The sequence below is a fragment of the Wolffia australiana genome, chromosome 1 (genome assembly GCF_029677425.1).
Source record: "Wolffia australiana isolate 7733 chromosome 1, ASM2967742v1".
NCBI classification, from domain to species: Eukaryota; Viridiplantae; Streptophyta; class Magnoliopsida; order Alismatales; family Araceae; genus Wolffia; species Wolffia australiana.
Genome location: NC_135835.1, coordinates 2,112,734 through 2,136,145, shown reverse-complemented (window position 1 = coordinate 2,136,145; position 23,412 = coordinate 2,112,734). Strand labels below are relative to the sequence as shown.

Sequence of the window (23,412 nt, the reverse complement as noted above, 5' to 3'; positions counted from 1 at the left end):
AAGCCGTTCGTTATATATTGTGATATATTTATTGGAATGATTTATTTATGAGAGAATAACAGGGAATATTAGATGATAAGAGGTACACTAGTTAAGTAATTTCTAAATTTATCTGAAAATATGTTTTATCAATTTTCTTAAAATTAATGGAGCTAGTGTTATTCACAAAACCTCTTTTTGATATCAATTGGGGAAATACTCCATAAATATTTGAAGTGACTGTGCGTTTTTGAGTTCTTGAATGGTTTGTGATAATGTTATTGGATTGAATGTCATTCAATATTGTAGCATAATCAAGTAAACCAATAGACCTACACTGACGGTTTCTAAGAAAGCTTTGAAGGAGAACCAAGAGAAGGCTTTGGAAACCAAATCGAATGAGACCATGGTGGCTTCCTACATATTTAACATCATGGTAGTAAAATATTGAATCCAAAAGTGAAGTTAAAATTCAGCTAGAAATGCCACATTTGTAAGAATTGGACATAAAAAGTTTACCACATGGACGTTGGTAATTTTATTCATATATTCATTTTTGCAGGAATGTGTTTGTGCATGAGTGGACACAATAATAAAAAATGAAAAAAAATATGTTTTATTCCTTTAAATCATTTGGAATTGAGAAATTCCATAACAGTGGAAATTTAGAAATTTTAGGTGTGATATTCTAATCTAATGAATTTAATATCTATAAACTAATAATTTTTCACAAAGGATCAATAATTCTCTCGCCTGTTTTCCTTTCTGACATGATCTTATTTGCACCAGATTTAAAGGTTGACATGATGAATCCCTAGGTTCCAACCGTGATGTCTCTTGATTTACTCTAAATCATCACGAAATTATCAACATTCTAATGCCACTTTTGGGATTATTTATCTATATCATCCTCATCTATATAGGAATTTTTTAATCTCATGAATTAGATGAAGTAATTGTGGTCAAAATAAAAAAATTTAATATAATGTGTAGCATAATTTAACAAACCACTAATTCTTATTTTAAATATGCTTAGAATATTAATGTTTTTATTATCTCTAGTATGTTAGCTTATATTTTTCAGGGAAAGATATTAGAAATAAAAAGAATAAATTATTTATGAGCCCCACGCAACACTCAAGCATGCCACAAGCAGGCGAGTGCAAGGGCACTCAAGCTTGCCTACAGTTGGTGAGAGCCACTGCGCCTAATAGCGGCAACGTGGCCCACACATGGCCCACATGGGGGCCCATATGAGGCCAACACAAAGGCACGTGCACACACATGAGAGGGAAGGTTAATTTATTTCATACCATAACATGGGACAGAGTTTATATAGTGTTACATATTTTAGAATACCCCGATATGGGATTAATGACTGCTTTTAACTTTCAGAATTGCATGGGTCGGGCTGAGAATTTTAATGGTGGATCGCGGCCCAATAGGCCATGTATTTAGGAAACTGAAACTATTTATGACCGGGCTTCAGACCAAATTCAACCCAAAGCCTGTATCATAATGGGCCAATTTAAGCATAATGATATTATATGGACCGTCTGATTTTCTTAAGGAAGACCAGACAATGAGATCTTACTATTCTTATTAATTTTTCTTTCTTTTTCTTTTCCAGGCCTTTGATTAGCCATGACAGCAAACAAGGGCGGTGCGGCCCTTCGATAAACAAATCGCAATAGAGAAAAGGCTGATAAGATCTGATGTGGTTGATGGGTGCACCGTGTGTAAAAGGGGTCCACGATTGTGATTTAATCGCAGCCATTGGACTCCCGAAGAAGGAGATCAGACAACCAGGGGAAGATTCGTCCATCTCCACCCTTGGTCATCGACATCACTGGTCGGACGGTGGATTCAAGCGAAAAGGGGGACCATCAGTCATCTAATGGCCATCGGAGGACTTCCAAAGGCACATAAAGTGATCTATGAGGATGAGAGGTCCTCTAGAGTTCTCATAAGGGGGACCATCAGTCATCTGACAGCCATCGGAGGACTTCCAAGGGCACATAAAGTGATCTACGATGATGAGAGGTCCTCTAGAGTTCTCAGAAGGGGATTACAACTCCCAATTTCACGATCTCTTGATCAAAACAGAAACAGCGACAAGAGACCCTTTCGACTGTGGCGAGAGTAATAGGGGGATAGTGACACCCTTCTAACGGCTCACAAAGCTTGGGACGGCACTAGAAGAGCTCCAGGACACACACCAAGAGTGTACCAGCACAGAGGAGAGTGGTAGAGGTGCACGCCAAAGTCAGGGGCCGGCGAATGGTGCCCTCACCCTCTGTCACTCGAATCAAGGTGTTACGGGGAAGTGCTGAAGTCCTTGTAGAAATCTATCCTTAAATCCTCATCTTAATCATAGTATTGATTTCAATCCCCTTAAAATTCTGATTCTTCAGTTTTATTCAAAGTTTTGTGTCTTTGATACATTTTCACAAACATGTGCCATGCATCAAGGAACTTTTCCCGATTATCTTATTTTCTCCAAATTTACCTTACTTATTATATATAAAAAATTAAATTACCTTTTTGTATAAAAAATACTAAATTACCTATTATATATAAAAAATATTAATTTACCTATTATATATAAAAAATACTAAATGACCTATTATATATAAAGACTTCTATAAAGCGCATCTTATCATTTTAAACTACCAGTAACCATATCACATTATAATATATATTAATCTTTCTCTCTTATTAACGCTATCTAAATTCTTTTATCCTCTCCTTTATATCTAATTAACTTACCTCTTAAAAAGTATATATCTTCTATCCTCTCACCTATCTCTATTTATCTTAATCTTAACCTCTTATCATGTATAAATATTTTTCTAGCTCATTAAGCCATATCTAACTAAATAATCTCTCCCTATCTATCAAAATTCTACTCCCATTATTCTTCTTCTTACTTCTTGTTACAATAACTATTCCTTCTAATTAAGTCCTTACATCTTACTAAGAATAAATTATTCTTCACTATCTAATGAAGCCTTAATATTCATTTTTATTGTACCTATCTCATATCTAAGATATAACTTACTATTAATCAAATAAATAACCACCTACGTTCTATCAATAGTATTTGAGTATTCTCTGTATCTTATTATCTTCTCTACTCCTTCCACTGTTTACATTAACACCATCTATAACTATAATACCGCTGATCCTTTTCAAATATTTTACTTCTTTATTATCTCTAGTATCTACTAAAAGATATGAACACTCAATAAGATTCTCTTTCTCTAGGTCTCCCTCATATCAACTACTATTCAGTATTATTGAATATAATCTTAAAATTTCTAATCCATTAGATAATGTTCCCTAACTACTAATTATTATCTTCTGCTATATTCACTATATTTATTCCTAGGATTACTCCTCCTTAACTATAACTCTATTGTCAAATTCACTTCTGAAGTCCAGTAATTGCGGAGAGGACCTTGCTCCTACTATACAGTTGAGTGATTTTTCACTATTGTTAATAAAATTTATGAAAAATTAAAATTAGAACGATACTAAAAGTAAATACACAATTTGACTTCATCATCTCTATCAATGTTTTATCTATCATGTACATTTTTCTTGAGTTAATTTTTTTAATATCAGATTTGTACTAGGTATAATAAAAATATATTCACAGTTTAGAATTTAATAGAAACTGATTTATTTGATTTATCACTGAACATGATACTTATTTTCTCAGTCTTCTAATGATAATTAGACAACCTGAATGTTCCATGCTCTTAAGCCGGAGTGCCAATGTGGCCCGATAATCGTGAGCCACATATCCCTGACATAATAAGAATCTGTATTGACTCAATGGAATTGAGTCCACCTGATTGCTTCATTAAATCAGGTAAAATTTACTAGTTCGGCTATCAACATAATCTCTCGCAATTGATACCACTGACCAGGTCCTTTGGCGCACTCAAACCACTTACATGACCAAACATGATGATCTCATAAACCCATAAATATGGAACATATACATATATAAACTTTTAAAATAGATGAAACATAAGAAACAAATAAATTCTAAAAGATTCTGGAAGAATTCCTAAAAGTGTGAAAAATATAATAACAGGGGAAATATGATTATGTGAAAGAATAGAAATTATTGACGCTGAATAATATGAAGCAATAAAAACAATATTATGTAAGTATAAATATGAGTAAAATAAATGATAACATTAGCCGATTTACTAATTTCCATGCGTGAATAATGATATATGACACTAATATGCTTTTTGTGAATGCATATTTTTAGGTAAGATTCTTATCTTTTCTTGTTTAGTTTAGGGGTTACGAAGATTAAAGTAAATATATTATTACCATGTAATTTTTCTTGTAAGGATCACACAATAGTTTGGATTTGCACAAAATTCTAGGTTCGTTATCACTTTGGCAGTAGTACAGGACTAGAACTAAATTTATAGAACACGAGTATCATTCTTATCTTTTACCCCTCCAACAATAAAGTTCTATGTTGGTTTTAGTCACAATTAGTATTCAAAGAGGATAAGTGATAAAGAAATGAAAGAAAAAATGGACCATTCATTTGAAAAACTCAAAAAATAAATATTGGATGATCAAATTGATAAGCCAAAAATAGGGGTGAATTTTGAAATTTATAATCCCTTGTCATTGTTAATTTTAGCTTATACAACAAAATTTATAAAACCTTCACTTAAGATGTATAATGATAAGTAGAGGTATCGTCCAAGGGAAGCTAGTAAGGTAATTCAATTGTGATATGCATGAATAATTGAGCCTAATTAAGATTTTAAATTAATCTTCAATGAAGATCAAATCACCCTAACTAGATGAAGAGTTTAGAAAGGGGTATAGAAGAGATGGGAAAAATAGAAGAAGCAAGGAGCTCTAGATTGACATCTTTGATCCAATAAGAAGGATCAAAGGGGTTAATTAGAGAGGTTAATAAGGATATTTTGTCTTAGTTTGTTTTGGGGGGATTTGGAAACCAAATTGTCTATTATATCATAAAGACAATCTAATTTATCCTAGAAATTAGACCTTTCTATATTTTTTTCTTAGTGTGCAAATGGAGTAGCTGATGACTCTAAAATATGTCATCAAATAATCAAGTTCTCAAGTTTAAATTCATTACAATTATCTTGTGAATTCATGCTAAGTTCATGCATATGTATTGTTTTATGAAATCACTAACCCCACTTGATTCTTTGAATCAAGTGGAATATATTTAACGTTTTATGGCTAGTGAACATTCAGAAACAGGTTAAGAAGATCAAGGAAGAGAGGAGGATCAACAGAAGTGGGCAAAAATTTGAAGTGGCAAAAATTACGAAAATGCCCCTGGGCATGACTTAAGAGAAAACCTATAAATACTCTCTTGAGAGAGGAGTTTAGGTGTTCAGAATTTTCTCTAAGGAAACTAGGTCTTGGAGAAGAGGATTTCTGCACCCTCCAGGAGCTGATGAGCTTTTGGAGTTGGAGAGGAAGAACAGATTGAAGATAGCTTGGATTGAAGAACCACGCCTCGCCGTAAGGACGTGACACCCGACGTGGGGAAATCGCAAGCTTCAGCCCTGTAATCCCTCTCTTCTCAGACAATTTTGGTTGGGTTGGAAGAGTCACAAGATCTTCCAATGTTTTCCAACTGAGGATTGTTTCGTTTAGATTTGATTTCAGTTTAAACTTTGTTCCTTTGTTGTTCAAATCGTCTTCCCAAATCTTCCAAAAGAACAGAACTCCTCCGCATCTCCACCACGCCGTGTGCAGCAAAGCCGCGCGCTCAGCGTGCACAGCCGCACGCAGCGCAGCCGCGTGCACCGCTGGCAACTGACGCAGCACACAGCGTGCAGCCGCAAGACAGCGCGTGCAGCCGCGCCAAGACAGCGCGCAGCGTGCAGCCGCGTGCAGCACGCGCAGCGCGCAGCCGCGCAGCAGCGCGCGCATCGCTGCGCAGCCGCCACGCAACACGCAGCCGCGCGCAGCACGCTGTTGCGTGCAGGCACTCCGTGCATAGGCAGCCGTCGCGCGCTGCATAGTCAGCGCGTAGGAGGCCGCCAAGCACGCAACACCTTGCGCGCAGGTTATCCCTGCACGCAAGGTGTTCGATCCTTTCCCCCAAAGGGCAAAGGATCTGTCTACAGAGAAATTCTCTGTAGACGGCTTGATTAAGTTGCACTTTAACGTACTGAAAAGGAATTTCCTGCTGTTTTCTTTTGCTCCCTGTGGATCGACCCTCACTCGCCCTGACTTGTGAGGTTTATAAATTCGTTGAATAAGCTTAATCCTCACACATGTTACTGATAAATAACCAGTAAAAAACACAGTAAAATTGAGCTTATACATGCCACTCAAGCCAAATTACACTAAAATTCAAATCCAATGAAGAAAAAAATACCAAACAGGGTTGGTCCTAGTAAGGGCTTGTACATGCCACTCAAGCCAAGCAATTTAGAAACGCAGTCCAAGTTCAAGAGGAAAAATCACAAACTTCACTAAAACATAATCCAAATTACACTAAAATTCAAATCCAATGAAGAAAAAAATACCAAACAGGGTTGATCCAGGATGAAGCTCCTCTCTATCTTGCAGCTGTGAAAGAACCACCTCTAGAATGACCTCCTTTCAAAATTTATCTTTTTATACTTAGGTTAACTGGTAAAAATTACCATTTTACCCTGATTAATAATTAATTTTTATCCATAAATGTAGGTTTGATCTGAATGATCCGATAATACAAATAGAAAGAGAAATCAAGGCGAGCAAGTCAATAAAAAATAGCATCAATCAGAGTTCAGGATCAAAAGTTATTAATAAATGAATTTTGACCAATCATAGTTGTTAGATCAATATTCATTTATTTAACTACTTTTTTCTTTACACCCAATCACATGTCGACGGTTGATTGGCTGGTGCATTTTGAACTTCAAAGGGTGGGATCATTTATCGCGCACCACGTACCCCTGTCCTGAAATCAAAATAAATAAAAAATTGAAAAAATACATTGTACAAGGCGCTCTGCTCGTATCTGTGCGCTTGTACTATCGTGTGTGTTGTGTATGTGCCGCACCGGAGGTGAACTTACTGTCCGGAGAGAGAATTCCCCCAAATTTTCCAGAAAAGTCCCTGATTAAATGTGCGTGTGCAAACGGACGGCGCCCAGCAAATATTTGTGTTTATGCCCCTCTCACTTTCTCTTTCCTCCATTTTTCCTAAAAACAGTTTAAAAAATCCTGATTAATTGTAATAAAATGCTAAATTATTTTAATAGTATTTGTACGCCTGCACACACAACCGACAGCTGTTTTAAAGGCATAATTGCAACAAAAATGTAGGAAAAAACCCTCTGATTTTAGAAATATCTTTAAAACTCATATTTTCCTTATAAATATATCCTTTTCTCTTAAAAATTCATTTCTTCCTTGAATAAGTTCCCAAAAATTCTAATAAAATTTTAGAAAATTCAGTAATTCGTCCCCACATTAATTAACGTCAAAATTAAATTATAAACCTGAAATTTTCTTTTAAACAGAATTATTCCAAGCTTAAATAAATTCCAGAAAATTCATAAAATGAACAGAAAATTAGAGAAAAAACAGAAATTACTTGGAAACATTAATTACATGTAAATATATATTAACAACCCTATTTTAAACTCTTTAAATGCATAAACTTGGGCTAATTACTTGAATTAAATACTGAATTTAGGGTGTTATCACAAATCATCTTCGTGGAATGGAATCCTCTCTCATTTTGGTTTTTGATGGATTTTTAGAAAGAAGATGGAGAAAAAAAATCCAGATGTATCCACATAGTCCTTAGCACATCAAATATCTCTTCTTTCAGATAAATGTCTCCAAAGACCTTTGAGAATTTTTCTCACTATTCTTAGAAGCAATATTAGGGGAGGGTACCCAAGGAGAAAATTGGGAAGGAGAAGTGCACTCAAATAGAGGGTTATATGGGTCCCTGTTAATTTTTAACTTAATATGATGTTACGCTTAGCAGAGTTTTCAGAAAAGATTGTTACTTTAAGTGTATCAACCAATGTCTAATGAATACTTTGTGTGTAACCCCCTCAACCAATGTAATATTATATTTAATGAATTAATTAACCTAATAATTCCTTACTAATTTGCCCCTAACTAAATGTGTCAAACATGTGGGGTCAATTAATCAAATACAATTAAACTTAATTGAAAATTTAATTAATCATGGATAAATTTCATCATATCCTGAATCATAATACTCCCAATTTCATTTACAAAATATGATTTTTTTCTAAATAAAGAAAATTTATTAAAACACATATAAGAGTGGTCATAAACCATATGACCAATACATTCCTCTGTAGATGTCCATATCCCTTTCTGATGAAATTCATTTACAGAAGACATTAGTTAAGAAACTAAAGGACCTTATGGAAAAATTATAAAATCACTTGTATGAGATTATATTTTGTAACAAGGAACAAGGAATAAGGAAATTTTATACATTCATAGGTAGGGATATTAATTAATCTCATTGGTTTGTATTTTAATCAAAAAAATTGCAAACCTTTATTTAATGAAAATATGATTAGCTAGCAATGAATAAGGATTGTGTCCATATGGATTGTTGACTAAAAATTCATTAATATTTAAATGGTGATTAAATAGGTGAAGTATGATACTTCTTAAATATGAGATAGTGAGATTAGACACAAAAGAGGTAGGAAGGTGATATAAAATATTTATAAAGATATTAATAATATTAATATGAGAAATGGAGTGGTAGGAGATAATGATGTGAGAGAGATAATGAGAAATACAGATAAGGATGTCGGAGTAAAGAGATAACAATGAGATGAGAAGGTGGAGAGATGGGTATGCAAATACAAATGGATATGAACAATTATATAATCTTAATGAAAGTAGGATAATGAGGTACAGTGATGTGGAAGTATTTATGAAGTGATAAAGATGATAAAAATGATGTGATTGATAAAGGGATGATGGATCTAATCTAATAGCTATGATGCAGATGAACCAATGTATGCCATTAAGACTCACCCTAGGTCATTACATTCTGCCAATATGACAATTCATTGTAATATCTCCACTTCTCTAACAGTCTTGATGCATCTCGAAGTTCACTCTCTTTCAAAATAGCCTACAAATATAGGAGGTATGGTAAAAGACACTTTTAATATTGTTCAGTGTTTCATATTATCCATCATCTTCGAGCTCTCTTTGTCAACCAGTTTCTTATATTCTTCTAAAAATCAAACTCTACTTTCTTGCTTTTACCATATCTAAACTGATAAAACACAATTTGGGTTAAATAATTCAGTTTAAGGCTCTGATTTATGCAACAATATTTATTAAATTTTCCTTAGAATAAGGTAGGTAATGGTTGAATCCACAAGGAACAAAGAATAAGAGAGTAAATTTTTATATTTGATTTATATTTTTTAGGATTTGTATATTGATTTAAGGATACAAATCTAATTTTAAAAAATAAAACTAGTGAAAAGAAATTTAAAATAATTGCAGGAAGGTCAAAAAATATTAATCCAATTTAATCTAATTTATTCAGATTTTATAGAATAATTTTGAGAATTTTAATATGACTTTACACTAGAAAAATACTAATTAATGCTAATTTGAAAACACCTAAGCCGACATTTTGGGAGAGTCATGTGATGATAGACAGAGATGGACATGAGTGGAGTGGAGTGGAGTGGATGAAAGAGGTATTGTGCTGATTGTGACAGAAATGATAGCAGATACATGCCGACGAGCGACAGAGGGAAGGCGAGTGATGACGATTTTACCGCCACTGGTGGGATGGAGATGGAGGCGGATATGTGTAGACAAGCGGCGGAGTTGAAGTTGGTCTGCGTAAGAGTATAAACCTATGCTATCAACGATGAAAAACTAGGAAAAAGGACAAAGACGTAAGTCAGAAAAGACGAAAATCACACTAACATTGTCGTCACGTGCCCAAAGGGCCAAGTGGTGCCTTTTCTTCTCGTGTCTTGATCTGATTGTCGTTCCTTCAATCCTTCACTCTTGAAGTACAAGAACGGACACAAATGAGATTTTGAATGAGAAAATTACTGATGGAGGACCATCTCGAGGACGACGCCACGATGACGAAGAACCATCTCGAGGATGACGCGACGGGATGTCGTCAGCCACGCCGAGCAGCTCGCGCCGACGCTCGCCACCCGGGGTTTAAGTACCCCGCGTAAGAACTTTTATCTTTTTACTTATGCTCATTTTCATGTGTGTTTGTATTTTTGGATTCGTGGACTGGGCCAATGTTGTTGGGCCCCGTCCTCGTCATTTTTACTTTTTATGTTTGTATTTTGAATTTGTAAGGGAGGCCGAACCACGTCTCGCGACGGTTCCTCCTCTCCCACGTTCACTTGGCACCCATCCTCACTATATAAGGGGATGGCATGCCCAAGGAACACCTTGGAGTCATTGTTGAAAAGTTTATTCACAATTCGTCTCCCCTATCGTGAGAGTAGTGTAGGGGGTTTGGCTAGCCCCACCCCACGTTGAGATCACTCCGTGGGTAGAGCCCACGTCTCCCCGTCGAGATCACTCCGAGGGAGGTGTGTTAAAGCGCGCCGTCGAGATCACTCCGGTGCGAGGAAAGAGTTTCAAGAAGCCGCCGCCATCAAGAATCGAAAGAGGCCTTCGAGATTACTCGGGGTCTTGGGAGATTCAAGAAGCATAGCCGACACGCCATCAACCGGGGAAATCTGCTCCGTCGAGGGAGCACCCTCCAGATCCGTCAAGAACTCCTCTTTCTTGGAGGGTTCTTGGTTGTTACAGTTCAAGAAAACCATTTCTTGGTACCTTTTCCACCCTTCCACCATTTCTTGATCGCCCACCCCATTTCCCTATCCTTTCTTGATTCCCAACCGCCTCGTCTTGCCTTTCTTGATCGCCCACCCTCCTTTCCCCATCGTTTCTTGATTCCCAACCGCCTCGTCTTGCCTTTCTTGATCGCCCCCCCCCTCCCCCCCCGTTTCCTGATTCCCCACCGCCTCCTCTTGCCTTTCTTGATCGCCTACCCTCCTTTCTCCCATCGTTTCTTGATTCCCAACCGCCTCGTTTGCCTTTCTTGATCGCCACCCTCCTTTCCCCATCGTTTCTTGATCCCCAACCGCATCCTCTTGTCTTTCTTGCTCGCCCACTTTCTTTCCCCTTGATTTCTTGATTTCTTGATTTCTTAAATCCTTGATTTCATGATTTCTTGATTTCTTGATCTCACCATCTCTCCTTGATTCCCTCGTTCTCCCCTTCGCCTCATCTTTCTTGATTTCTTGATTCCCACCCTCGCCATAACCGATTACTTGGTTTTCTGCCCCACCCACGACTATTCCCACGATACTTGGTTCGCTGTCTTGCCCGCCCACACGACTACGCCGCGTCGCGCCAGCCAAGCGCGCCTTGTGCGCCCTCTGCTCCGACTTTTGTTGCACGCCACCCGTGGACTCAGCTCTCTGCTGGTAGTTACGACCGCACCGTCCGCACCCGGTTTTGTCCTCGTCAACGACACTCGTCCGCACGACCCGACACTAAGCATCCGCTCGACGACTTGGACGCCTTGGACTAAGCGATACAAAGGTCAGTCTCGTCTCCCCTCTATAAACTCCAGTATTATTATCTTCGACAATCTCGTCTTCCCCTATCGCGTCCGCTACCGTGATATTCTCGAACATCATCGGATAGGACTAGCCACCTTGTCGAGCATAGGGATTCTTGTGGTAGACGGACTGTCATCCGACTTGGACGCCGAACGCTCCAGGGCTGTTAGATGCCCCTCACTTAGTAGACGTCTAGTAGGTCCAGCGGGTCATTGGGAGTTTGATCTTAGGATCACTCGTCTCTCATTGATCGGTACGGCCGACGTCGTTATCCGTCAAGTCCTTATCTGCTCATTCGTATTTTCTCATCATTCGGCTTACATCCCATACATTCGCATCATAACCCTGTGACGTGAAATGCGCCGATCGATCCCGGCCGTAGTCGTATCACATCAATTACTCTGCTAATCGTAATTACGAACAAAATCCAAGGGTGTCTTTTTTACAATGACGGGGGGTTCTATTTATAGATCTAAGATGGTGGATTGATAAAGGAGGGAAATATGGAACTACCTTCAAAATTTCAGCCAAAAAATTCCTTCTATATCATTAGATATCCTCATTTCAATTTGGAGCGATTTGAGCCTTCTGATTTCTCCTCCCTCCGATTTTATCTCTCCTCAAAATTATATGGCAGACTGCCACCTGGAACGAATATCTTGGAGTGGATAAAGACAAAATGTTTAAATTTCGTTATTTCAGAACGTTCTTTCAGCCCTTAATATGCTTATCACCTTTTTATTTCTTCGTGACCTCAGACCTTATAAATTCAAATTTATATTTTTTGAATTATAAAATTATTTTCTTCATGAATTTAACTTTGGAAAATTCCATATAAATACTAGAAAATCCATAAAAATATAATAAACCACCTTAAATATTTAAGTATCGAGATAGATATTTTCTGGCTTGTGAAAGTATTTTATTCAAGAAATTGATGTCAGAAATTTATGTTGAAATACCATATTAGAGAGAATATTGGAAATTCATTATAAAAGTGAAATAAATTATTTTAAACTCTAATGACATGGATTATGATAATTTCAAGGAAAACAAACGCACAAAGTGCATGGAGTTATAATGAAATTTAACAAATTATTTGTGATTACCATAACCTAAACTATTAGCATGTATAAATCTGTCTCTACTTCATTAATCTATATATGCTTATCTTACTCTCATTAATATGCTTATCCCATTTCTTCTTCATCCATCCCCTTATATCATATTAAAATAAATACTCCAATTAATTAACCCCTCTACATCTTAATCATTTTTTCATTACAAAAGTTATCTATCCGACCCTACATTTAACTTAAATAAGGACAGATGGAATAAATAAGGACATTCAGTCATGTTTGATTCTAATGGGCTGAAGAGAGCTTGAGAGAGGGCAAAAGAGAGGAAGAGATAGAGACAGAGAGATAGTGAAAGAGAGAAACATAGAGAGATAGTGAAAGTGTAAGAGAGAGAGATGGAGAGAAAAGGAGATGAAGTGAAACAGAGAGACATAGAGAGATAGTGAGACTGAAGGGAGAGAGTGAAACACAGAGAGAGAGAGAGAGAGAGAATGAACGAGAGGTAAGAGAGAGAGAGAGAATTAACGAGAGATAAGAGAGAGGTGGAAAAAATGAGAAAATAAGGGAGAGCAAGAAATAGAGAGAAAACAAGAGAGACAGAAAACGAGATTAGAGGGCGAGAAACAGAGAAAATGAGAGATTAAGAAAGAGAAAGACAGGGAGCCGACGAGAGAGTAAGAAAGAGCGAGAAACAGAAGGAAAAGAGAGAGAAAAATGAGGGAGAAAGAAGAGGGAGCTTTAAGCAGAGAGACGGAGATATAGAAAATGTTAAAGCAAAGAGAGACCGTGAGACAGAGAAAATGAGAAAGAGAAAGAGGGAGATAAAGGGAGTGTTAGAGAGAGAGAGAGAACGAAACAGAGAAAAAGAGAGACAAAGATAGAATGGGAGGGTAAGAGAGAGAGAGGGAGAAACAAAAACACAAACAGAGAAATTGCTAGAATAAGAGAGAGAAAGATAGCGAAACAGAAAAAGAGAGAGAGAGAGAGAGAGAGAGATAAAGGGAAAGTAAGAGAGAGAGAGAGAGAGCTCGAAAGAGAGATAGAGAGATAAATGAGAGAGAGCGCGAAACAGAGAGAAAGAGAGTGTAAGCGAGAGAGAGAGTGCGAAACAGAGAGAGAGAGAGAGTAAGCGAGAGAGAGAGAGCGCGAAACAGAGAGAAAGAGAGAGTAAGCGAGAGAGAGAGAGCGCGAAACAGAGAGAAAGAGAGAGTAAGCGAGAGAGCGCGAAACAGAGAGAAAGAGAGAGTAAGCGAGAGAGAGCGCAAAACAGAGAGAGATGAGAGACAGAGAGAGATATTGAGAGAGAGACAGAGAGATTGAGAGAGGGAAAGAGAGACAGGGAGAGACACGACAGTAGACATGCGCCAAACCGTGCGAGCGGTTCACGCTCGTGCGGTTGGGCGCATGTGCGGTGCGCTTGTGCGATTTTTTTACTTGTGCGATTTTTTTACACTTCACAACCCCCCCCCCCCCCCTCGGTCGTCCCCGCTGCACCCCCCCCCCGTCGGCCCGCCGCCTGTCCCCCGCCGGCTGCCCCCCTGCCTCCCCCTCCGGCCGTCCCCGCCCCCTTCCACCCCCCTGCCCCGCTGCGCCGCCCCCCGCCCGCCCCGCCGCGCCGGGCCCTTCCCCACCCTGCCCTGCCGCGTCCCCTCTTCCCCTTCCCTGCCCCGCCGCGCCCCCTCTTCCCCTCCCCTGCCCCGCCGCGCCCCCTCTTCCCCTCCCCTGCCCCGCCGCGCCCCCCCCTCCCCTCCCCCGCCGCCACCCTCCCCTGCCCCGCAGCGCCGCCACCCTCCGCCCCCTACCCCGCCGCGCCCTCCCCCCACGCGCCCCCTCCAGCCCTCCCCGCCGCCCCCCCCCTCTAGCCCCCGCCGACCCTCCCCGCCGCCTCCATCCCCTCTGCCGCCCCCACGCCGCCTCCACGCCGCCTCGCGCCAGCGCAGCGCCTCCTCCACCGAGCCCACCTCCGGGCACCCCCCGCCCACCGCCCACTCCACCAAGTACACCACGCTCTCCGCGTCCCCAGCCGCGCACATCCGCCCCTCCCCCAGCGCCCCCGTCGACGAGAACCCCCCGTCCATCCCCGGCCGGTCCCGCTCCTCCACCACCGCCCGCCCCCACCCGTGCACAACGTACCCCACTTCCCGCGCCCGCGCCACCGTCTCCGGCCGCACGTCCCCGTGCCGCACCCCGCATCCCGCCGCCAGGCAGTCCCGGCACAGCCGCACCGCCTCCCCGGGAAAAACCCCCCCCCCCCCCGGACCAGCTCCCCCACGGTCCGCCCCCCCGGCGCCGTGACCAGCACCGCCGGCCCCTCTCTCCGCCCCTCCCCCGCCCCACCTCGTCCCCCACCGTCTTCTCCCCTCCTCGCCGCCGCCCGCCCCCCTCCCCGCCCCCCTCCCCCCCCCGTCCTCTCCCCCCCTCCCTTCCGCCCCCTCCACTGCCTGGCCGCCGCCCCCTCCACTGCCTGGCCGCCGCCCCGCACCACCACGCCCATCCTCTCCCCCCCCCGCCTTCAGAATGTGCGAATTTGGTGCGTTGTGCGGTGCGCTTTCCCGCACAAAAGCGCACCGCACACCGCCCTGGCCGTTTGTGCGGTGCGGAAATTCGCATATTTGGTGCGAATTTCCGCACCGCCCTGGCCGTTTGTGCGGTGCGGAAATTCGCATATTTGGTGCGAATTTCCGCACCGCACTGCACGCGCATGTCTACACGACACTGAGGGAGTGCCGGAGAGAGGGGCAGCGATACAATGAGAGAATAAGAGAGAGAGAGAGAGCGAAACAGGGAGGGAAAGAGAGCCGAGGGAGGAAAAGAGACACAGGCATAGATACTGAGAGAGAGAGACCGAGAGAAAGGGAAAGAGATACTCTGAGAGAGAGACTAAGAGAAGGAAAGAGAGACAGAGAGAGATTGAGGGAGAAGGACAGAGAGAGAGAGACCGAGACAAGGAAAGAGAGACAGAGAGAGATATTGAGAGAGAGAGACTGATAGAAGGAAAGAGAGACAGAGAGAGATACTGAGAGAGAGGGACACAGAGAGAGATAGAGAGACTGAGAGAAGGAAAGAGAGACAGATATTGAGAGAGAGGAACAGAGAGAGAGACGGGGAGAGCCAGGTAGCGAGACAGACTGAGAGATAGCGACGGAGAGAGCCAGGTAGCGAGACAGACTGAGAGAGAGCGACGGAGAGAGCCAGGTAGAGAGACAGACTGAGAGAGAGAGAGACGAAGAGTATATCTTTTCCTCCAATTCCCAACGCGGCCACCGGCAGAGTTTGGGGAACTGAGATTAGATTTTGCAGGCCTACAACCTCGTCTCGCCATGGCCGCCGCAGCACTCGCGAATCGCAGTACGCAGCAGAAGAATAACCAAATCCCCCGTATTAATCACTGCGCCGTCTTGCGCCCCCGGCGAGCTTCGGTTTTTAATGGCGGAGATCCGGAGAAAATCGCCCCCTCGTCATGATTGCCGGCCGTGTGTTTCCGGCAATGGCAGCCTGGGGAAACGGAGCGATTCGTGTCCTTCCTACTCCAAAGATCTTCTCTTTTCTTCGTTTCTTCAGGTTAAATCATTCGATCGAGCGGCGCTTTCAATTATTTCGCTGCTACAACGTCGCCATCGCCAATGCCATTAATTAAAACGCCCACGGGGCAAGTCCCGAAAGGGCGCTTCCGGGAACAGAGACGCATCAAAGGCCACCGTTCTTCCTCGACGGCGAAGCAGAGTCACTATCAGCTTAAGCCTCGGCCATCATTTCCGAGGACTGCAAGAACAAGAAGCAGTGCCCGGGCCTATAAGAGCAAAGAGCAGGTCATGGCAAGAAGGAATTAGATATGGCTGAGGGGCAGGCATGCTCACGGTGGAACCCCACGAAGGAGCAGATCTCCTTCCTCGAAACCCTTTACCGCGAAGGGATGCGCACGCCAACCACGGAGCAGATACAGGAGATAACCGCGAGGCTTCAAGAGCACGGCAAGATCGAAGGCAAGAACGTGTTCTACTGGTTTCAGAATCAAAAGGCAAGGCAGCGGCAGAAACAGAAGCAGAAACAGAGGCAAGACAACTCCGACCAGTTCGTCAAGCTCCTCCGCCCGAAAGCGGCGGCGCCGCCGCCCCCGAGAGGTACGCCGTCGTGCAATTTTCAAAGAACCGAGTCGACCCATCTCTGAATTTCTTCTTTTTTCTCGCAGTTTTCTCCGGGTCTTGCTACATGACGAAGCTCGCCGCACTCGGCTACTTCTACCCATCTCCGCCGCCCGTTTTCGCCGCCGACGAGGACTGCGGCTGTCGTAACATGGCGCGTTATCGAACTCTCCAGCTCTTTCCGCTTCATCCCGAGGGAAATTCCTCCGCTTCTCAATCCCCCACTCCCGAAACCGACGATGGAAGCTGCTCCTGTATGAATATCTCGTCGAAATCAACTACGTCAATGATAGGATAATTTTTATGTACGCTCGTTTATTATTTCTCTGACATCGTAGAAGGATAGAGACGCGGCATTTAAGATTTTTCCCTTGGGGAGGATACAACCAGAATTAGAAGTTTTGGTGGGCTTGGAGAGAGGAGTTGAGGTTGACACGCAACGTTAAATAACGGGACGGAGACGGCTATCAAACAGCCGTTAACTATGGGCGCCTGCTCCCCATCTTCGTCTTCCTCGCCTCGCCGGGCAGATTGAACGAAGAAGAGCGGCGAAGAAGCCGAGGAAACCCTTCTTCCTGTTTTCGAGCCGGAGATGAAAGATCCACGCTTTTCACCCGGAGATTCTTCCTAGTAGGTTTCACAACTCTCCATCCCTTTCTATCTTCGTCAATCGATTTTAGGTTTATCGTTGTCACTCGTCACTCCACCCTTTCCGTTTCTGCCATTGTTTGGATTCCGCCGGATTCCTGAGATTCGATGAGGATTCATCCGGGCTGTTCGTAGGTGGGTGAAATTTTTGATTTTTCGTTTGTGGGTTGGGGATTATGATCGAGTCATTGAATTGGGAAGGAAGGTGAATTGGATTTGGGGGGGAGGAGATGGGGGAGTCGCTGCTCACAACCCTATCCATGGAAAACCAGCACCCATCAACGCTGCTCTCCATGGACCCGACAGGGGCGGCCTCCATGGCAACCTCGCACGAGGAATCGGACAGAGAGATGATGATCCAGCCGCGGCAGCCCATGGCGCTCTCCCGGCCGCCGGACATCAACCTGCCGCTGTCGGCGGAGCGGTCGCCGCCGCCGCCGCCGTGGACCGCCGACGCCTGCGACATCCTCGACGTGGGTCTGGGCTCGCAAATGTTCGAGACCGAGTCCCTCCTCACCATTCCCAAGCCCGGAGCTCGCAAATGCGCCCGGCGGGGAGACAGCATCTGGGGCGCCTGGTTCTTCTTCAACTTCTACTTCAAGCCGGTTCTCGCGGAGAAATCCAAGGGGAAGGCCGGCGGCGGCGGAGACAAGTCCGATCTCCGGCTGGACACCTTCCTGGTGCAACACGACATGGAGAACATGTACATGTGGGTGTTCAAGGAGCGGCCGGAGAACGCGCTGGGGAAGATGCAGCTGAGGAGCTACATGAACGGGCATTCCCGGCTGGGCGAGCCGCAGTTCCCGTTCAGCGCGGACAAGGGCTTCGTCCGCAGCCACCGCATGCAGAGAAAGCAGTACAGAGGCCTGTCGAACCCGCAGTGCCTTCACGGAATCGAAGTCGTGCGTCAGCCGAATCTAAGCGTGGTTTCAGAGTCGGACCGAAAGAAATGGCTCGAGCTCACAGGAAGAGACCTCAACTTCTCGATCCCGACCGAGGCCAGCGACTTCGAGTCATGGCGGAACCTGCCCAGCACGGAGTTCGAGCTCGAGAGGCCGCCGCCGCCGCCCCCGCCGCTGAAGAGCCAGCCGCCCCGGCGGCTGCTGAACGGGTCGGGCCTGAACCTGTCCAACTACGGCGGCTCGGAGGCCATGGAGCTGTCCCCGGTCTGCCACAAGCGGCGCAAGGACTTCTTCCCCCGCGGGCTCGAGGAAGACGCGAGCTTGGCCGTGCCCGCGGAGGGAGAAGGCCCGGCGGCGACGGAGCCGCCGTGGCTGAGCGAGTTCAGCGGCGTTATGCGACAAGTTTACGGGCCCGTGACGGCCGCGAAGACGATCTACGAGGACGAAGAAGGGTATCTGATTATGGTGAGCTTGCCTTTTTCTGATCTGCAGAGGGTGAAGGTGCACTGGAAGAACACGCCCACGCACGGGGTGGTGAAGATACTCTGCGTGAGCACTGCCAGAATGCCTTACGTGAAGAGGCACGATAGGACGTTTAAGTTGACGGACCCGTCGCCGGAGCACTGCCCGCCGGGGGAGTTTGTGAGGGAGATTCCTCTGCCGACGCGGATCCCGGAAGACGCGAAGCTGGAGGCCTTCTACGATGAGACGGGGGCGGTGCTGGAGATCACCGTGCCGAAGCACCGCGCGGAGCCGGAGGAGCACGAAGTCCGAGTCTGCCTTCGCCCCCCGCTGGAGCTCATGAACTCTTGCTGACTCTTTGATCCGTCGCCGAGTGGCGATGAACAACATCATGGATGGATGGATGCAATTCTTCCATGGAAGAAGATCTAATTCGTTTTCCTGGGTTCTCTCTCTGTCTCTATTCCCATCTCTATCTCTGTCTCTATTCCCATCTCTACCTCTATCTCTACCCCTATCTCTCTCGGTATCTCTATCTCTATCTCAATCTCTCTCTGAATCTCTTTCTCCATCTCAATTTCAATCTCTCTCTGAATCTCTTTCTCTATCTCAATCTCAATCTCTCTCAACCTCAATCTCTATCTCTATCTCTGTCTCGATCGAGATCTCTGTCTCATTCTCTATCTCTGTCTGTGTATCTGTCTCGATCTAGATCTCTATCTCTGTCTCGATCTCTATCTCTATCTCGATATCAGTCTCGATATCTATATCAACCTCAATCTCTATCTCCATCTCTCCCATTCGTAGGAATGTGTTGATGATGCCCCATTCTCTATCTTGAAGAGAGAAGAGGAAATTACTGTCAGAGGGGCGATGACAATGAAATTACTGTCAAAATCTGAGGATTGAGATTTTGCTTTCACTATCGCCACATATGAGAGGGAGAAGAGGGGCAATAGGAAAATCTGAGGATAAGAAACAATCACTATCGCCACATATTTTGCTTTCAATGTTTTTCATCATCTTACAATTCTGAACTCCTGCCTCCCCCTTCAACTCTGCTAGAGCCAACATAAGAGGAAGCTCGGGTCATACTAAAAACTACAAGATCGTTTATGTTTTGATGAAAACATCAAGAGTAAGTTATTTCAGTCTTTTGTCATTTTAAAATATTCTATTATGATTATTTAGCGGTGACTTAACATTTTTTTATAATTTTGATTACCGGTCATCATCAAGATTAGGTTTTATCGCACGGGGAGAGCTCACCCCTAGACTTTTGTGTCCTTGTCCTTAGCGAATCTATCATAGAATTAAAAATATCCGTACGGTTTTATCTAGAAATTAGATGAGTTGAATCAATAGTCAAGTGCTATAATGCCATTTCACTTATTTTCGTAGATTTTGATATCCTTGTTATACGAATTAGATATTATACATGTATATATCTATAATGTCTCAGCTTTTATGTTATTCTATAATTTGACATAGATACGTATCGTGACATATCAAAATATATTTTATTGCTGAAATATATATATATATATATATACATATATATATTCACCCTTCTTTATTTCCTTGCATACATCTGCCCTTTGTATCTAGACACCATAATTTTGTCATATTATTTCAAACATACCTCTGAATTCAATCATCTTTCTTTTGTGGTAGTATTTTTTCACTTTTGCATAATCTACAGGTACATTTATAGATCCATTTTTCCTTAGTAGTTGTCTTTAGTCCATCAGTTATTACTCATTCCATTGATAATAATTATCATTTTGATTAATATTGGTATCCTATTATGCAAACATAAATCTTATCCTTGTGTTTTTACTTGCAAAATAGGATATTTTGAAAAGTATTAATTATAGAACATATCACATGGAATTTTTTCTCATGTAACATATAATATGGATATTGATTTACTTTGATATCATCTCAATCTGGCGATTCATTTTCAAATGAGAAGCTAGAACACAGTATAGATTATAATCTCCATCATACTCGCTCTCTCTTTATCTCTTATCCTCGAGCAGAGAGATACATTTGCATAAGAATAAATGAAGGTGACGCGAATTACTAATAGTTCTTGCCACCATTACATATATCGCTTCCGCAGTTGCATTCTAAAATCATCAAGAATTTATGGCCTGGATCAAAGAGCTCGGCATGTGTTGTTCATTTATACTTGCGTGTTAACTTCTCTGCTGGTCATAAAGAAGACAACTTGATACAAAATTCATGCATGTTTAAGTCCACATAACATTATAATTCCCATGACTATAAGAGAGGTAGCCCTCTAGTCAGTAGAGAAATGTTGTCTGAAATTCAATATTTCTATCATATTGGAAAATTTACTGGTGAGATGAGATAGCTGATCAAATAAAAAATATAATAAATACTTAAACTAGGGCATTGTTTTATGCATTATGCAGCTAATGGTAATTGAATTAATATATGTTGGATATAAAGTCTCATTTGATCAATAATCCAATAATCATTTTTACTAATTGAATATTACTTAATTTTATCAAAATTGTGAGTTAATTCTGGATTCTGGCTTGAATCACATTTCTATGAGTACTTTACTTGGGGTTAGCATTGAATTGGATATACTATAATAACCATTAGATCATTGATATTTATTTATATGTCTAGTTTTAATTAAATCATTTTGATTAGTTATATGTGTTCTCTAGAAGAGATATAGAACCTCAAGAAAAGGGAACTCTTTTGAAATCTTTGAGCTCCTTGCATTTTCAACTCACATTTTGATGGTTTTAAAAAAATATAAGACCTGAAGCTCAAGGTTTGTAATTTTTTTTAGAAATATCTTAAAGTTTCAACTATTAAAATATTACATCTGAATGGTTTATTTTTTGAATCAAATAATATTGAGAATATAAAAATAAAATATATAACGTAATTTTTCAAACTTGATCTTAATACATTGAATTAATGAATTATACTTGATGGATCTGATGATTTATTTTTCATAAAAGATTCATATTATAGGTTTTTTAGAAGAGAAATTCTAGGAGAGCCAGAAAATTTTTTAAATTATAATTATTGATAGGTATTAAGTATATTGTTCTTTTTAGTCCACTTTGAAAGAAGCACTTCCAGTTTTTTTACGAATTTGCTATGGTATATTTGATACACACATAATATTATACCTGAAAACTAACTATTTATTGTTTTATTGATAGCGTGGATTTAAAGAAGATCAAATTAGGAACCAATGGAGAAATTTTCATTGATGTAGGCTCACGGCGACAGGTGGCGTGGTTGCACAGCCAATGCAGCAGCACCGGCCTTTACGTGACATACATTTAAAGCTGGGTTGACCATAGATGACCCATGGATCACCAAGCGGAGGCTTGTCAGTTAGGGACTTTTCAAATAAATATCCACTTTGGATATTATATGCCAGTAAGCAAAAAATTTGAGTTATTAATATCCACTTTTTGAGTTTTGAGTTTTGATTAATTGGTTCTGAGTTGTTTTACATGTATGCAAGGCCCGATCAGGATCCTTTTCTATTACAGATGTAATAAGAAGCATGGACATGGTGGGCCATCAGACAACAAGAAGCACATACCTAAATTCTGAGTAAGTGAAATTGGATGGCTGGAACTTTGTCATTGATCTTATAAGTGAAATTGGATGGCTGAAACTTAATCACAGCTAGCTATCTGCATAATGGCATGTCGATTCTATTGATGCATTGGATGAAGATCTAACGTTCCAGAGTTATTTAAAAAAGGCAAATGCTATGAGCCCCATATGTGTGCATTGTGGTCAATATCATTGCAGGATGTGGCATCATCTTGACCATTCAATTTCATTCAACAAGAAGGACGCCTGAGAGCTTTTGAGTTTGTATGAAGGTATTTTATCCATAGAGTAATTACTTTATAAAGCATGTATTCATTTCATAGTCAAAATATGACTGATTAGCTTTTTGAATCGTTAGCACCTGTCTTGGTCCAGAAAATTTCATCAAAAGAGGAGAGAGAATTTTTACCAGCAAGCCTAAATTCTTCAAAAGTGAAGAATGAGGTGATTGATGTGCCTTCAACTTGATTTCAGGCTTAGTTTTTGGAGATTCCTGGTTGGAAAGATGTAATCATTGAAGAAAGATTTAGATAGATTTAATTTCCCATTTAATTATAAATTTTGAATGAATTTTACCAAATCATCGCCATTTTTTTTGTAATTGTCTGCAATTTGTAGCATTGAGATTGTTCACAAAATTTTCAGTTATTTCTTAACCAAACCGCATGGTTTTTGTTGCAATATGATTGTTGTTGGTTCTTGTTTACATGATAAAGACTTTTGAATTTATGTTGAAGTTTGACCTCACCCCATTTTCATTATCTGAACATCACAACCTCAAGTGGGTGACCATTACTAGGTGTCGACTTTTGCCAGCCATATCTGGAAAATAAACCATCCAATTTTCATGGTTTTGGCTTATCTAGAATAAAAACTTCCTTGGCTTTCCGTCCTAATCATACTCATCCCAGTTCTAAGCA

At 41.8% G+C, this 23,412-nt stretch overlaps 2 protein-coding genes and 1 long non-coding RNA gene across 7 annotated transcripts; 2 read left to right on the top strand and 1 right to left on the bottom strand.

Annotated features, from left to right (window-relative positions):
* Positions 1-15,936: 15,936 nt before the first annotated feature.
* On the bottom strand, positions 15,937-16,712 carry LOC144701178 (uncharacterized). The gene is made up of 2 exons (XR_013580940.1): positions 16,572-16,712; positions 15,937-16,504 (listed from the first exon to the last, which is right to left on the bottom strand). It is a non-coding gene; the product is annotated as an uncharacterized LOC144701178 (long non-coding RNA).
* On the top strand, positions 16,499-23,024 carry LOC144701162 (WUSCHEL-related homeobox 4-like). Of its 5 annotated transcripts, XR_013580939.1 has the most exons (7): positions 16,499-16,835; positions 16,904-17,110; positions 17,195-17,486; positions 19,934-20,006; positions 22,140-22,306; positions 22,395-22,764; positions 22,868-23,024. XR_013580939.1 is itself a non-coding variant. In XM_078572905.1 (3 exons), coding segments are annotated over exons 1-3 (498 nt in total). In that variant the 5' UTR covers positions 16,499-16,546; the 3' UTR covers positions 17,197-17,634. The 5 variants fall into 5 exon arrangements, 2 of the variants coding, with proteins under 2 accessions (XP_078429031.1, XP_078429023.1); XR_013580938.1 differs by lacking the exon at positions 19,934-20,006 and having other exon boundaries at positions 22,423-22,764; positions 22,868-23,021; XR_013580936.1 differs by lacking the exon at positions 19,934-20,006 and having other exon boundaries at positions 22,868-23,021.
* LOC144701155 (uncharacterized) lies at positions 17,480-19,317 on the top strand. Its single transcript, XM_078572887.1, has one exon. It carries the CDS (start codon positions 17,735-17,737, stop codon positions 19,220-19,222), a length of 1,488 nt encoding a protein of 495 aa, XP_078429013.1. The 5' UTR covers positions 17,480-17,734; the 3' UTR covers positions 19,223-19,317.
* Positions 23,025-23,412: the final 388 nt, after the last annotated feature.

Coding starts and splice junctions, on each gene's coding strand:
- LOC144701162 (XM_078572897.1), top strand. CDS start 16,547: ATGGCTGAGGGGCAGGCATGCTCACGGTGGAACCCCACGAAGGAGCAG. Junction 16,836..16,903: donor GGCGCCGCCGCCCCCGAGAG/GTACGCCGTCGT, acceptor TTTTTCTCGCAG/TTTTCTCCGGGTCTTGCTAC.
- LOC144701155 (XM_078572887.1), top strand. CDS start 17,735: ATGGGGGAGTCGCTGCTCACAACCCTATCCATGGAAAACCAGCACCCA.